Here is a 15,488-nt window from a genome sequence, read left to right on the forward strand (position 1 = left end):
TGTTAAAATAAAAAAATAAAAAAAGCATTACGTTAGCATGTAGGAAGGTTTCAACATTGGGTATCATTATCACCATTGCTTCTTATGGTGTGGTCCACTTGAGATTTGGGTCTGCCTCATCTTTGGACTCATATCCAAGAGTAATCCACAAAAATGGATGAACATGGTGGATAAAAGGTATGGTCAATTATCAATCACATGTGGTACGTGTATGATCTAATAAAGTTGAATTGAACTTAAATTGAATCAAATGCCTTGTGGCCCCATGCTCAAAACAAACAAGTTAAGGCTCGGATCAATGGTTCATCTTATTACCAATTACAAGGAATCAAACAATTTATGAAGAGACTAATTAATTTTTCAAACGAGTTCTTTTTAACCTTTAGAAGCAAGGGCAATATCATTGTGTTGAAAATAATTTGTATCATTTAACAAGAATGTAATATGCTCATAAGTAAGAAATAAAATTAAACTGTTAATTTTATTGAATTGATGAAGAATATAGTATAATTGGCAAATAAATAAAAACACATCGAAAAAAAATAAAAATTACTAACATCAGTTCGAACAAGCGAAGCAGCCCTTGATGATTGATAGTCATTTAAACCATGATTGATAGCCGTCTGAACCTCGGTGATTGGTAGATGATCGTCATTTGGCCAACTGATTGTGGCCTGAAGAAACTGCTAAGTGAGAACTTAGAGATTTATCATCAGTTGATAAGGCCATACACAGAGTTAAAACTAATCCAAACTTGCTATAGCAAGGCACTCGATAGAAATATATGGATGCTAAGCGAAACTAAGCCTATTCTATTTAATATAAACTTGCTACAACATTGTGCTGGACACAAGTGAAGTGACTAAGCTATATTAGGATAAGTGTTCATAAAAAATTAATAATAAATAAATAAATAAAGATAAGCAATATTGTACTGAATAAGAAGTGTGTGTATTTGAATTAATGAAGGTTAGGAGTTTTTCATTCTTTGTAGCTTTTATAGTTTTGGATGGCTAGTGGCATTGCGTATGATCCACTTTGGCTTACAGGATTAATCGTCTAATCTACTAGTAGCTAAGGCCTATTATGATTCTAATTTGGAATCAAGTCTCGCTACCCTTCTAGAACTTGGCTAACCTTAACCTTTATATTCATTGTATTCCTGATTCAAAATGACTTCTATTTCCTTTAACATTCTGCTTATTTGTGCATTTTTCTAGAAGTTATATATATATATATATATATATATATATATCAGCCACATTGGAAGAATGATCACCTCTAACGTTTCGATCGTGCTTAAGTTGTGTGACGGGTGTACATGATAAAGATGTCTCTCAATTCTCACAGTCTCCTGCTATAGCTTTGGGAGTATTTCAGTCTGATATTATATACAATGGTACAGGCATGTGGCAGCTTCTCAACCGTTAGATCTAGTCAACGGGTGTAAACAAATCCAATCTAAGAAAAAAAATTTGGATACTCTGTTTACAAGGAATCCCCGCTGTTACAATAGTTTGGATAACTAAAACATAAACAGGTGAGGTACAATGAGTGTATTTAAATTACATACTATCATAAATGTACCATGAATGGAAACTGATCACAAATGTTTTTAAAGAGTATTCTTTTTTATTTAGTGGTTGCGAAAGTGTTTTTTTTTTTTTTTTTTAAAAGCTTGTTAGTACACCCACTGTCAGATCACACTTCACTGTTAGCCACCCCCACTAGGGAATCGATGCCAAGACCTCAGTGTTGAAACGAGGTATTTTTCACTCAGTCTACCACTTGAGCTATGGATCCGGGTGTTAGTGGTCGCCAACCTGATGATTGAACCGAAGCAACCAGACTGGCAGGGGCCATTCACCTATCCATTCTTTTTATTTAGAACTGGCCCACTTAATCCAGCAGTAGATCGATTACTGAATACTGATGAATGATGAGATGATGAAAGGACATTTGTTCTAGAGGGGTAAATGGACCGGATGGACCTATGCAGAAAACATGACCTTCATACTCGGCCCAAATCCAACCCAAAGTAGCCCAGACATTAGCAGCCACATATCAGCCGGGCCCACTTCACCACTGACAGTTGAAAGTTATGGGCTAGTACATGCATCTTGATTTTACTGTCCCACCTCAGTTTTGGATCAGGATTATTCTTGGGATGTACGGTGAACATGAGGACATGCACCAGATGCACGGTTTGGATTCCACGTACACATCATGGGTGGACCCACACAGCTCGAAAGAAATCGAACGTGTGTGATCTTACCCATCCACAAAAGTCCACCATAGAGTGGGTCGACCAGATTGGATCTTGTACGTGTTCCACGTGTAAGAAGATAAAGGTGCTTGGCAATGACTCCCTGTGGGCCCACAAAAGAAATGGAGGGTCCAAATCACTTTTTACGGTGTGGGCCCCTTGTCCTCCACCAATAACCATAGTTATCACAAGCTGCAATCTGTTGTTCTGTTGGTAACACAGCCGGCATGATTCCAGAGTGGGCCGAAATGGGCCTTGATGTCATCAGGACTGTGAGCAGCAAGATCCAGCAGTCCATCAGGCAAACCCCTGCCTGGACGCCTGGCAAGGATAAAGCTGGTCCGTTCATCTGCTGGGGCCACACATGCACAGGACCAACGCCCTGATCTAACAAAACAAGCTAATATGCCAATATGGCGGATCGTGTGATATCCAAGCTTACCATCAGATGGGCCACCCCTTAATCCTCACCGTGCATTTGATGGACCCTTTAGGTTATGGGATATCCTAAAAATTAGTCGTATACACTCAGATGGGCCAGACCATTTAAAACCATGTTAAAAACTTGCATAATACATATAAAAGCACTTGGTAGGGCCCACCTGAGCTTTGGATGCGGCTGAAAATTGGTCTGACCCCCCATCCAAGTGGGACACACAATGGATGGGCTGGATTTGTGAATCACACCTCGGTAGGCCAAATAAATGATTATGAATGTTTTAATGGGAGGATAAACTGTTGTATGTGGTGTGGCCCACCGAAGTCATGGATTGACTTGATTTTTAAGCCCGTGTCCCACCATGGAATGGTGCATCTGACTGATGGGGTAGATGTTCGACACACATCACGGTGGAGCCCACACAGCTCGACCTCATGGGAAGTTCCCATGAGGTCGACCTCATAGTACCATTTCCCACACACACACACATACTGGACACCTGAGAAGTGAAACGTGTTTTTTGTCCCAGAAGATCGAAATAGTGTTGGCCCAACAGATGGAAAGTTCTGATCTCACACACGTGCTGGATAGCCATGTCTGCTTGCATGTGGTGCAGATTTAGCTAAACCCCCAGATAATACGTACAATTACTTAAAGAGCGTGATTGGTCATGGAAGACATCGTTTTCAAATGGGTTTCAAAAACTACAGCCCTTTCATGGGTCGTTCTCTATTACCAGTAGAAGTGTTCTTGCATGGCTTCTAAAACCTGTAATGAGAAATGCATTTCGTTGTGTATGGATACTACTCAAGCAAACATGAAAAACCCGATTTCCATTTCACAATGCAGGGGTTACAATGGCAAAAGCCTTCTAACTTACAACGAAAATCACATGCATGCTTCCGACACTGCATAAAAAGCCCAGAAGAATCTGTCTTTCGAAAAAGATAAAAGTCCGCCGACCATATACCTTGTACTAAGCTTTAAGGGAAAATGCTTGAAGTGAAATCATCTAAGGTTGAATTTCCTCACCATTTTCGTTGGATGAGGGCGCTCGAACTTCTTCGGCATTCTCTTCCACTGCAGGGTTCTGAACCTCTGTTGCATCTCCAGGCACATCCTGCATCTGCAATATGGGGTAGAATACTCGGGTGGTGAGATAATTTCTGAAACCAGTTCAAATTATTAGCCCCACGAGCTCCTGTTTCATCCACAAGATATTGCACTAATTACCCCAAACTGAAATGGAACTGAGAGATACATGCCTGTTTGGATGTGCACCAAAATGAGAATAGAGCTGAACATGGTCTGGGGCATGCGCATGCTTCAGAAGAATGATGCATCCCGCAAACTGCATATCTTGTAATGCGTGCGTAGGGTACAATTTGGATTCAGGTCAACCGGAACTCGATTGACCTAACCCCTCGGGTCAGGTTGCCAAGGTCCTCGGGTTGGAAAATGTCAACCTGATTTGAAATCGGATCGTGGTTGGGCTATGCAAATTCAGTTGCAAATAATCATATCCATTTGGGTCGGGGTCAGTTTGCAGGTTGCATCGAGCTTGGGTTGACCCTCAGGCCTCAACCTGACCCAACCTGCCTGAGTTGCACCCCAAGTTTCATGCTTCCATAATATGTCCCAAGATGAGAATAATGTGATCAGGGGAGACAAACTCCATTTGCAATTGGCAGACATTCCAAATAGGCCCAACAGAATTCTGTATCTTGATTTTAGACTCTCAACTGGGACATGGCAATTGGAGAGGATATAACAAATAATTTACAATTCCTAGATAGAGAAATGGAATCTGGATATTAATTGGATTAGATACATTAATATCATGAAAAAATTCCAAGGTGATTAGAAAATATTGAACTGCATGAAATATGATTTTGTTCAAATCGAATTTACAAGCATCCATGCAGTATCTCTAATAGCAGTAGCAGTATCCACAAAATACAATAACAGATCACCAAATGATGTAGATGGATCTGGGTGTCGTAGCAAATGATGTAAAAACAGTGCTGTTGACACAGACTTCAACAGTGACAAACGTTTTCCTGACTTTGATAATATCAGTGACATGTCGGAAAATATGTAGTTATATTTTCTGATTAAAAGAGCCAAAAGGGGAATTGCATAGCTTAATTAATGTCGAGCTATGCTATCGTTTTTGTAATTAATGATAGCATCACAACATTAGTCGTGAACCCACATAAATGGGGTTTTCATAATCCAGACCATTGAACTGATTGGCCTCCCTGTAGGTGGTGGATGCACAACTCATCCAAATTGGAGGACCATATCCATTCAATATCCAGTGTTCTTTCAGCACCATTCCCTTGTCTTTTTTATTTATCAGCAAAATGAAGGCCACTGATTGAAGGATTAGGATCTTCCAAACAGCTAGATTTCTGAGGAATCCCCTGTCCGCTGTGTGGCCCACAGATCGACAGTCAGGGAACTATTCATACTTGGCACATTGGGATACTTTTCACACCCCGATACATCAAAACCTTGTAATTTCTCTTTTTCTAGTAATTGGAAAAGCATGATCAGTTGCAGGACTCCCGATGCAACATGATCAGTTCCATGGCGATCAAAAGCCAGCATGAAGTAAAAAGACAAGAGTACCCCCAGATTCTTTAGACTAGCTGTGACGTCCTCTTCTTGCTGCTGAAGGGTGCTCCTCAGTTCTTGAAATTCCTAGAAGAATTTAAAAAAAACTACTAAACGACAGAACCCAGATAAAGAGAAATGAAGAAGATAAAGCAATCAGAAGCTTACAGATCTCAGCTGCTCCACTTCGACATTGAGCGTTTTCTTAAGCTCTGAAAGTTCCTGTGTTCAAAATCATAATCAAAAAATGAATTGCAGAAAATAACACTTCAACGAATTCGGAATTTCAGGGTTGTAAAAAACATATTCATACAGAAAGAATACAAAATTCAGCAAGATTGGAGGGAAAAAAAGAAGAAGAAGAAGAGAATATAAGATGGGGCAAAAATATTCAGGGTCTGGCACACGGAGAGAGAGAGAGAGAGAGAGAGAGAGAGAGAGAGAGAGAGAGCGGCGGGCTACTCCCATGAAAGAATTGAAATAACAAAAATACCCTCCATTGAAGGGCCATACACGTGACACATATGGGACACTTGAAAATGGACGATGGCACTTGTGGGTGCTGAAGCTTAATGGTGTCACACACTATACATAAGGGGTGCTTGAAGTTGTATGGCGGCACATGTGACAAAAGCGACGATGAATTAGCACATCTAACACATGGGCACTGGAAGGAAGATGGTGGCACATGTGGCATGTTGCTAGATGTAGCACATGTAGAGCAATTGAAGATGGACAATGGCACATGTGGGTGCTTTGCACATGGGGTGAAAGCAAAAGTTGGAATGGTGGCACGTGTAGCATAGTGCCTTAACACAACAAAAGTTCAACAATAGAAAGTTGGCACATGCGGCACATGGGTGCTTTGTACATGTAGGGCCCTGGTGAAGGTGGATAGTGGCACACGTGGCACAATGGCACATGTGCGACACAACAGAAGATGGACAATAGAAAGTTGGCACATGCAGCACATTTGAGGAGCTTTGTGAATGTGGGGCCCAAGTGAAGATGGATGGTGGCACATTGGCACATGCAGCATAGTGACATGTATGTGGCATAATCGAAGATGGATGTTGGAACATTCACACATGTCCAGCGATTGAAGATGAGCAGCGGCACGCGTATAACTCTTGAGAAATTCATTGTCCTTCAATTGTGGGGAAATGGGTCCCACTATTCTCACAAAAAAGGCCTTCACAAGCAATAGAAAAATAGTTTCATGGGAAATGGTGTTTCCTATCCTTTCCATGAATCCAAACAGACTCTAAAATTTGAAATCCTGTGTCGGATAATAATTGCAGGGATTTAACTTTAGAAAGAAAAAAAAAGAAATGATCGGGATTATCTAGCCATAAATTCAAGCAAAAGTAATGAATTTTTCCCATACCCTAGTCGCCCATCATATAGTATAAAAAATTGAGCTAATCCAGTAATTACTACTTAGGAATTCATACATTGTACATAGTGAAGAGGACCAGGGTCTTAGAAACAAAAGAAGTGAGGGATGATAAGGTGAAAGGCCAATTTCATAAGAGGCATCTTGTCCAATACATTCCAGCAGGTCCCGACATCAACTATTTTTTCTTACATGGGTGGGGCCTCTGAGTGTTTCCGATCAAGGGCTGTCTTTAAGACAATCTCAATTCTCTTGATATTGAGGTTTTATCATAACAAATGGGAAACAAAACGAAGAAAACATCTGCCCTATGGAAACTTTTTTTTTTTTTCAAATGGTGCAAAAAGTCTTCATTAAATGACTGAGAAATGGACTGAGATGAACTCTCACCAGCCCCACCATAAGTATGCCCCCGGTTTTCTACTCTATCAACACAAGAATTAGCTTCCCTTCAAATATGACCATATTGAACAGCACCAATTCTACAAAATTCCAAAGTTCTCATGATAAATATATGCCTCATCACCCGAAGATCCTTCTTCGAATGTGTGAGTTCTTTAAAGTTGTCGTCTTAGTGGAAGTTGGAACGTAACAATTTAGAATTCCTAAGAAAGGTCAAAGGCACAGCTTGTTAATGGTGTGGTTGGAAGTTGTATTAGGAGTAAATGGTTGATGTTATCAAGGGTTGAGTTGGTGATAGGGCCCTGTATGAATGCAGGTGATAGGAGGATCTTCGAGGCAGGAAAAATGACTATCTTATTTTGATTGAAGTAAAAAATTCTCCTTTGGTTGTGCCATTACTGCCATTGTGACACACTTTCATCTTCCTCTTTCTTGGTCACTTTTTCCTCCTGTTCTTCTCTTGTCCATCATTTGACTTCAGACCTAAAAATCCTGTAAAGCCACTGTTCTTCAATGCAAAGGTATCTGAGAAGTCATAGATGTCTCAGAAGAGATGCAGGAAGAAAAGTTACAAGAAATCATGGAGGAAATCAAGCATATTTCCACCGTGTTGGATGAGATTGTGCAAAGTCAGAAGGAAGCCAACCTCGAGTCTCAATCCATGAAATCAACAAGTACATAGAATTCACAGAAGATCCAATATATGATGAACATGATGCCAAGAAAGAAGTGTTTGAGGGAAATGTGATTCTAGATAAGTCTACGGTTGGATTAATTGGTGAATCCATAGATGGACCGCATGATGGATCAATGGTCGGAGCAACCAACACAACCATCGACGGATTTATGGTTGTGACAGCTACAGATATGATGGACAATTCAACAATCGAATTGGTGAAATACGGCCAATTGCAACAGATTTTGTATCAGTCAAAACAAACTCAATGACAAATGCAACATGCACATTATGGAACCAAAATTATTCATGGCATCATTTTTGCTTGGTAATCGTCTCTAATTACTAGTGTACAAATCCATGCACTTGATCTGCTTGAGGAATGATGTGGAGAAGATAGGAAGCTTCAAGGACACATTGGTTTAAGGTACCATCCTATGCAAGAGAAACCAATCAAGCACGTAGGATTACACCATCTCTTCCATGAAAATCGAAGAAGATATGATGTAAAGGCACATCATGATCAAAGGACAACAATAACTCAAACTTGAAGATGAGTTCTCTCCAAAATCCAACCCGGGAGGATGAGGTAGCACATGCGATGGCATGTGCTTAGGATGGTATCACAAATGTGCCTAGCTTGATGGACCCCATTTTTGTACTAGCAAGGAAGTCCAAATGTCAAATAGCTTTTCTAATTGAATTTGCATGTAATTATCAATACCATGCACTTGGAATATGTCCAGGTTCTTTGGGAGTTGTCACCTTCATGAAATGTAGCAATTTAGATTTCCTAAGAATGGTCAAAGTCATAGCTTGTTAATGGTGTAGTTGTTAGTTGTGCTGCTATCAATACTACAACTTGAAATGTGTTTGTTAGTTGGAAATTGTCATCTTATTGAAATATAGCAATTCAGAGTTCTTAAAAAAGGTCAAAGCTATGGCTTGTTAATGGTGGGGTTAGAAGTTACATTAGGAGCAGATGGTTGATGTGCTTAATGGTTGAACTGGTGAAAGGGTCCTTGCATAAATATCTACCTTATTTTGATTGCAATAAAAAAAACTTCTCTTGGTTTGAGAAATGGCCACATTGTAACACACTTTCATCTTCCCCCTTTTTCTTTGTCATTTTCCTCTTGCTCTTCTCTTCCTCTCCATTATTTAGCCAACCCTATAATTTACTACATACCCAAAAGCACTTATCATTCTCATCCTACTATCGAGGAAAACAATTCCCTCATATCAGATCAAGGAATGAAGATAAATCCGGCTCCAAATGAAGTGACAATATTCCATGAAAACAGAGAGCAACAACATTGAATTGCTACCTTAAACTTCTCCAACACAGAAACCTTTCCCTTTCCTCCAACCAAAGCCACGAGAAAACAACACGATTGCATGATTAGATGATTATTAGCAACATCCGTCAACTTGAATCATGTGATCATATTCAGAGATGAAGACCTACCTACAAATCAAGTTGTAGAGACCTCACCTAATATGGGTCGCCTGGACTAATAAACCCTTCTGCTAATTCAATTCTTGGATTTGTACATAATTTTGTCTAAGTTCCCCAAACTAAGCCCAAATTTAACCCAAAACCTCACCCAAAAATCTCCTTATACGAGAGATATTGGAACCATGACCTTTTAAGAGGTGTGAGGCCCAGCCCAGCCTAGCCTCCTGATTGGAGATCTACACCTAGCAGCGGTATCCTTTTTCGCAGAATTGATCACAAGTAACCTGAGTAATAGGTGATGCAGGACATTTAACTAGTTACTTTAAAAGCTCAAACTGTTAGAGTATGGCGAATTAATCCCTTTATCTCATAGCCCAGGCCCCACATTTCATGGGTTAGGACCTCGGCCGAACTCCCCTCGTGGGCCCTAAATCACATGGGCCGCCCACCCCGAGTGTGTCCCCGCATCCCACAGGCTACCCCACTCGAGCCCGGTGTGAAATGCGCATTAATCACCCTTGGTGAGGAATCTCGAACACGAGACCTCCCCCGTAAGCCCCAAATCACATGGGTCACCCACCCCGAGTGTGTCCTCGCATCCCACGGGCTACCCCACTCGAGCCCGGTGTGAAAATGCCCCTGCATTAAGCACTTGCTCTAAAAGCTCAAAGTGTTAGAGTATGGCAAATTAATCCCTTTATCTCATAGCCCATGCCCCACATCGCATGAGTTAGGACCTCGGTCGAACCCCCTTCGTGGGCCCCAAATCACATGGGTTACCCACCCCGAGTGTATCCCCGCATCTCACAGGCTACTCCACTCGAGCCCGGTGTGAAACGCGCATTAATCACCCCCCAGTGAGGAGTCTCGAACACAAGACCTCCCCTGTGGGCCCCAAATCACATGGGCCACCCACCCCAAGTGTGTCCCCGCATCCCATGGGCTACCCCACTCGAGCCCGATGTGAAAATGCCCCTGCATTAATAGGTTTATGTAGTTCATGGATTTGATTACATCTAGATGGGGATTCTATGTCATGTTTAAAATATGATTTTGAAAAGTTTGTGCTTTGGTTGTTCTTCTAAAATCCTAAGAATAGTGGTATCGGAGCAGTCCCATCAAAAATGTAAGTCGGTATATTGTTTAGATTGGCCCAATGGGTATCGTCGTTTGAGCTCCCAACTGGTCAGATTCAAAGGAACTCCCTTGGGAACTATGGTTCCAAATATCAGCCCAATGAACATACAGATTAGGAGATACATCTAATTCAATTTACCACATCACCAACGGCTTAAAATTGAAGCAATGATTAATTTGTAAACATGTGGGGCCCACCTTCAAGTTAGGATGATTCCCATACCATGTTGGTTTGTCTTTGATCTCGATTTCTTAAATTTTCAACTTGGATGTGGTTTTTAGACTATAGGTAGGCTTGGGCTTGCTATGGCCTCTAAGGTGAGTACTTAGAGAAATTTTGTAATATTCTTTCCTTGATATAGTCCAAGACCATGGTGTGTTGAAACGGTAATGGTGGCCATAACAGCCACCACCGTCACTATTACAATACAGGCCATAACGGCCATTAAGGCCTTTGTAACGACTACTACGGTTTCTTTTTTGTTTTGCTTTTTTTTAACTGATTTTTAAAAAAAAAAAAAAAAAAACCTATATCAGCCCCGTAAAGGACCATTACGCGGCCATAGTAGGTCGATACAGGTCATTTTTTCCATAATGGCTATTACGACTGTTACAACCCCATAACGGATAACAGTTGCAATGTTGCCAAACTGCATATGCGGTTTTGTGTGATCGGATATGCTTGTGCGCATATGCAATCGCACAATTGCATATGCAGTCGCATATTTTATTTTTTTTCTGTAAAAAAAAAGAGGAGAAGATTTGGAAAAAAAAAAAAAAAATGTAGAAAATATAAGAACTTAGGAGAAACTTCCCTAAGTTAATAGATAACTAATATAGTAAGTTTACATATATAAAATTAGTTTGTGACTTGTTAGAAAAATGAATGAACTACATCAAATTCAACATTCAACAATATAGTTAAGTAACAAAACAATCAATAAGCTATTTATTGTACAAATACAATTTTTAAGTTACATCTTAATGTTTATTATTTATACATTATAACACTAACACTACTTACAAGTTACAATTTACAACTTAGTTTACACTACAATAAGTTACAACTTAGTTACACTAACACTAAGTTACATTCAACAATACAACAATATACTTACACAACTTATAGTTTACAAGTTACACTATTTACTAAAGTTTGATTTATTTATTTTTTGCAAAAATAAAAAATAAACAAATAAAATAATGTGCCAACAGTTGGCAGATATGCAATCGCATATGCTGTATGTGATTGCATAACCTCACACATTTGGCATATGCGATGATGGTCGCATATGCAATATACATATGGGAATTCGCATATGCGAATATGCGGTCGCATTTAACAACATTGAACAGTTGGCTCTGTTACTGTTACGTAGAGGCCAATACAGCCCTGTAACAGCTGTTACAGCACACCTTGTCCAAGACCCTTTTTCCCTTAGTGAATGGATTAATTAGCTTAAGCATGCTATCAAGTGGGGTTTCTACGGGCCCATATAAATCACATATGTTATTGCAGTTCCACACATTAATAAGGCAAATGAATGAAGCAAACTATCATGAAAAATGAGATCCAAGAGATAAATATTGGTTTTATATGGCGCAACACTAACAATCTGGGAACCCCTTCTATTTTACGGAGGTCCCCTTGGGGTGAGGAAGAACTATCATGAAAAATGAGATCCAAGAGATAAATATTGGTTTTATATGGCACAACACTAACAATCTGGGAACCCCTTCTATTTTACGGAGGTCCCCTTGGGGTGAGGAAAAACTTTTTTTCTCATCAGTCACACAAGATGTGGAAGTTCAGCCAAGTTTCTTTTAACTGCCCATATGCTTCTTACACTATACCAACCTAATGAGTGTATCAGCCTGATTTCTACAAGGTGTACCTAACTGGCAGAAAGTTGTATCTTGCACATGTTGCAAAATGAAGAGTAATTGGGTTGTAAACCACATGGAAGGGGGGAATGTTTATAACTATATAAGCATTGCATATGCATCTTCAGCTTGCTAGAAATTGATATTCATTGAATTTCAATTCATGGTGAATAATAGAAATGAATATTAGGCCACATAACTCTTTCCTCAATCTTTCTGATATTCATGAAGAATTCCAATTTAATATATAGAGGCATGACCAACTCTAGCTTATAGTACAAACCCTGAGAATGTAAATCATGCCAGTTGTTTTCTCAGTATTTCTTTGAGGATGAGTATAAGTAACTAGACTGTGATAGAAAGAAAATTCTCACTAATCTTCAAATCCAATCAAATGGCAGAATTAACCAGTTGAATTAAATGAGCTAAGAAGACCTCGCAAATGCTGGATTCAACCGATGGACAAACTGTTAACAGCAGTACCAGTAGCAGCAATTGTGCATCACTTGTGCTTGATATCCATTTCTTGGCCCATCCATGATGGGGCCACTGGCCACATGGTCAGATATTCTGTGGACAACCATAAGAATCATCATGTAGTCCAGACATTGCTAGTCCCAAACCTCCAATTGGAATCCTCCAAACAGACTTTAATAATAATAATAATAATAATAAATAACAGAATTTAAAAAAAAAAACAGGAAAAGAAGGTACACCGTATGTGTTCAATGGGGATAGTCAGATGGGTATGATTTAATCCATCTGCGTGATTTGAGTGCAACACCCATTATAAGCGCAAGATGGCTGGTCTAGATCACACAAGCACTGTCATGTGGGAAAATTAAGAATGGGTCAAGAGCAATCAGACCTCAAGCAAAATTTAAGGCAGAACACCTGGTAGAACAAATCATTGCGAAACCCAATTTGTTTGTTTTTTACATTCCCCTAAGTTGTCATAAAAAAGACCCTCAAAATATATGAACTTCAAGTAAAACAACAAATAATTCAGAGAGAGAGCGAGTGAGATAAGTGATTCAAATTCAAAATTCCCAAAAAATAAATCATTGCAAAAAATAAAATAAAATAAAAACACTCACATCACGGTATATCTTAACTTGTGTATCCAACTTTGATCTCCAATTTTGCAAATCCTGCAATGCAAATGAAATTAAATAACACAACGGGAGTATACAGCCTTCTCTTCCATTTCTTCAAGTGTGTGTGGGAGCCCTGCCCATGGACAGACTAGCATACGTGCCCATATAGAATATGTGTGCAAGATTTGAGCTTTCTATTGGGTGGACTACATTGTTTCGATCTTCTGGCCTAAAATTTTCAGGCTGTTCCACTCCTCAGGTGGGCCACGGTGTACGAAGTAAACTAACCGTTGAAACAATTTAAGACCATTCATTTGTATTGTATGCTGTGACCCACCTGAGGTATGAAGTGGCCTAATTTCTAGGCCAGAAGATCTAAAGTGTGCACCCAACCTGATGGAAAGCTCAGAACTTGCAAACCTGCTCTACCAAATGAACCTGCGTAAGGATGGGCAGGGCTCCACGGCGTGCAGTATTAGAAAGCCTTTTTCTGAGAAAATGAAAATAGCAAAATATCTCGACCTGTTTTAACCCTTGAATTCGAGATAGTAACTCCGATCTCGATTCATTCAGATCCTGACAAATCCAAAATAAATAAATAAGCTAATTCCTCGAAAATTCAAAATAATTTAAAAAAAAAAAAAATCTCTTACTGCGATCTTTGAGCTTATTGGTATCTGATTCTTTTTCTGAAATTTTAAAAAAATAAAAGATAGCGGAGTTAGAAATCGGCGAAAGAGCAGCTCTGTCTCGGATTTCTCAATGATTCGCCAGAAATCAAGACCGAGCTTCGAGAATCGGAATCAATAGCAGAGAGAGAGAGAGAGAGAGAGAGAGAGAGAGAGAGAGAGAGTACAGAGGAGAGAGGACTCAGCACGGGCTGAGGAGATGGAGCTGGATCTGAATCCGCCATTAGAGCTGGATCGAAGAAACAAAAGAGAAAAACGAAAGAGGATTTCGAGGGTTAGGGTTACAGTATAGTTGAGAGAGAGAGAGAGAGAGAGAGAGAGAGAGAGAGAATTTGAGATTTGAGCGGGCAAATGTGGGAGCTGAGATGAGCCTTAGCCCTGTACGGCTCTTTTTACTTGAGTTCGTTTTGCTTCTGTCGCGACTCACAGCACACTATATACCGCCCCCCACCGGGACCCACAATATCAGATGGTCCAATTATTTGAACCGTCCAAGTTACCCTCATCAACATAAATTATCTATATTCTCTTAAAGTATCGATCAAATGTCACCCTAAACATTGATTTGTTTAGATTAAATAAGATCCAACTGAAAATTGCCTTTTCACTGTTCAAAATTCATCTGTAGATGTTGATATTAATATCTTATTCTCTATGTAGGTTTACTTTATTAGGTTCCTATAGAATATATTTAACGAATGGACGGTTCTGATCAAACCCTCTGTGAGCCGCAGTTGGCGTTAACACACGGATGCCCTGCAGTCGCGACGGACACAACATGAACTCGTTTTATTTTGAATTTCAATCTACCAAGCCTCCTTCTACCAACTCTTGGAAGAGAAAATAGTTCCTACTCTGGCGTAGCGTAATGAATGATACTCGGGCACTTAGAAATTGCCAATAAATAAATTGCAGACGTGGTTCACAAATAAATTAAATTAAAACATCTGACCACCGGATTGGTGGACATCTATTGGACCGTTCAAAATGGAAATTCTTCATTAGTCCTAATCCAACATGCAAGTGTTTACGTTACACAGCTTAAAGTTGTTCAACCAATCTTATTTTAATTATATTACGTTTGTTTAACGATGATGTAGGCATATAGATATTCGGATTGGACGTGGCAGTGATACGTGGCTAGTATCTGTCATTAATGATTTTGGTATACTTCTAGTTCTTGCAATGTGTGGATTATTATATAAGTAATCACAACTTGAGTTATGCTTGTAGATATGAGATGTTTCTCCATCCTTTATGAGATTATTAGGATGAGATATTGAAGGGATTGGTTTGATTGATTTTATAATGAATTAAATGTATATAAGTTTGTATATTATAATAAGGTAAGTCATTAGCTGATTGGATGGATTTTGTATGATAATAACATAAATCAGGAATGCATGATTATTCATGATGTTTAA

At 39.5% G+C, this 15,488-nt stretch overlaps 1 protein-coding gene across 3 annotated transcripts; it reads right to left on the reverse strand.

The window, feature by feature from the left end:
* Nucleotides 1-3,519: 3,519 nt before the first annotated feature.
* LOC131231007 (uncharacterized) lies at nt 3,520-14,435 on the reverse strand. 3 transcript variants are annotated; one of them, XM_058227056.1, is made up of 7 exons: nt 14,232-14,434; nt 14,029-14,064; nt 13,898-13,951; nt 13,376-13,429; nt 5,493-5,546; nt 5,340-5,411; nt 3,520-3,831 (listed from the first exon to the last, which is right to left on the reverse strand). In XM_058227056.1, exons 1-7 carry the CDS (start codon nt 14,286-14,288, stop codon nt 3,718-3,720), a joined length of 441 nt encoding a protein of 146 aa, XP_058083039.1. In that variant the 5' UTR covers nt 14,289-14,434; the 3' UTR covers nt 3,520-3,717. The 3 variants fall into 3 exon arrangements, with proteins under 3 accessions (XP_058083039.1, XP_058083040.1, XP_058083041.1); XM_058227057.1 differs by lacking the exon at nt 14,029-14,064 and having other exon boundaries at nt 14,232-14,435; XM_058227058.1 differs by lacking the exons at nt 13,898-13,951; nt 14,029-14,064 and having other exon boundaries at nt 14,232-14,435.
* Between the last annotated feature and the right edge of the window lie 1,053 nt (nt 14,436-15,488).

The sequence above is a fragment of the Magnolia sinica genome, chromosome 17 (genome assembly GCF_029962835.1).
Source record: "Magnolia sinica isolate HGM2019 chromosome 17, MsV1, whole genome shotgun sequence".
In the NCBI taxonomy this organism is placed as follows: domain Eukaryota; kingdom Viridiplantae; phylum Streptophyta; class Magnoliopsida; order Magnoliales; family Magnoliaceae; genus Magnolia; species Magnolia sinica.

Excerpts from the sequence above, each read along its gene's own strand:
- LOC131231007 (XM_058227056.1), bottom strand. The coding sequence starts at position 14,288 with ATGGCGGATTCAGATCCAGCTCCATCTCCTCAGCCCGTGCTGAGTCCT. Across the intron at positions 14,065-14,231 it reads TGCTGAGTCCTCTCTCCTCT|AAAAAGAATCAGATACCAAT; the intron begins GTACTCTCTCTC and ends TTAAAATTTCAG. Across the intron at positions 5,547-13,375 it reads AAGTTAAGATATACCGTGAT|GAACTTTCAGAGCTTAAGAA; the intron begins GTGAGTGTTTTT and ends TTTTGAACACAG.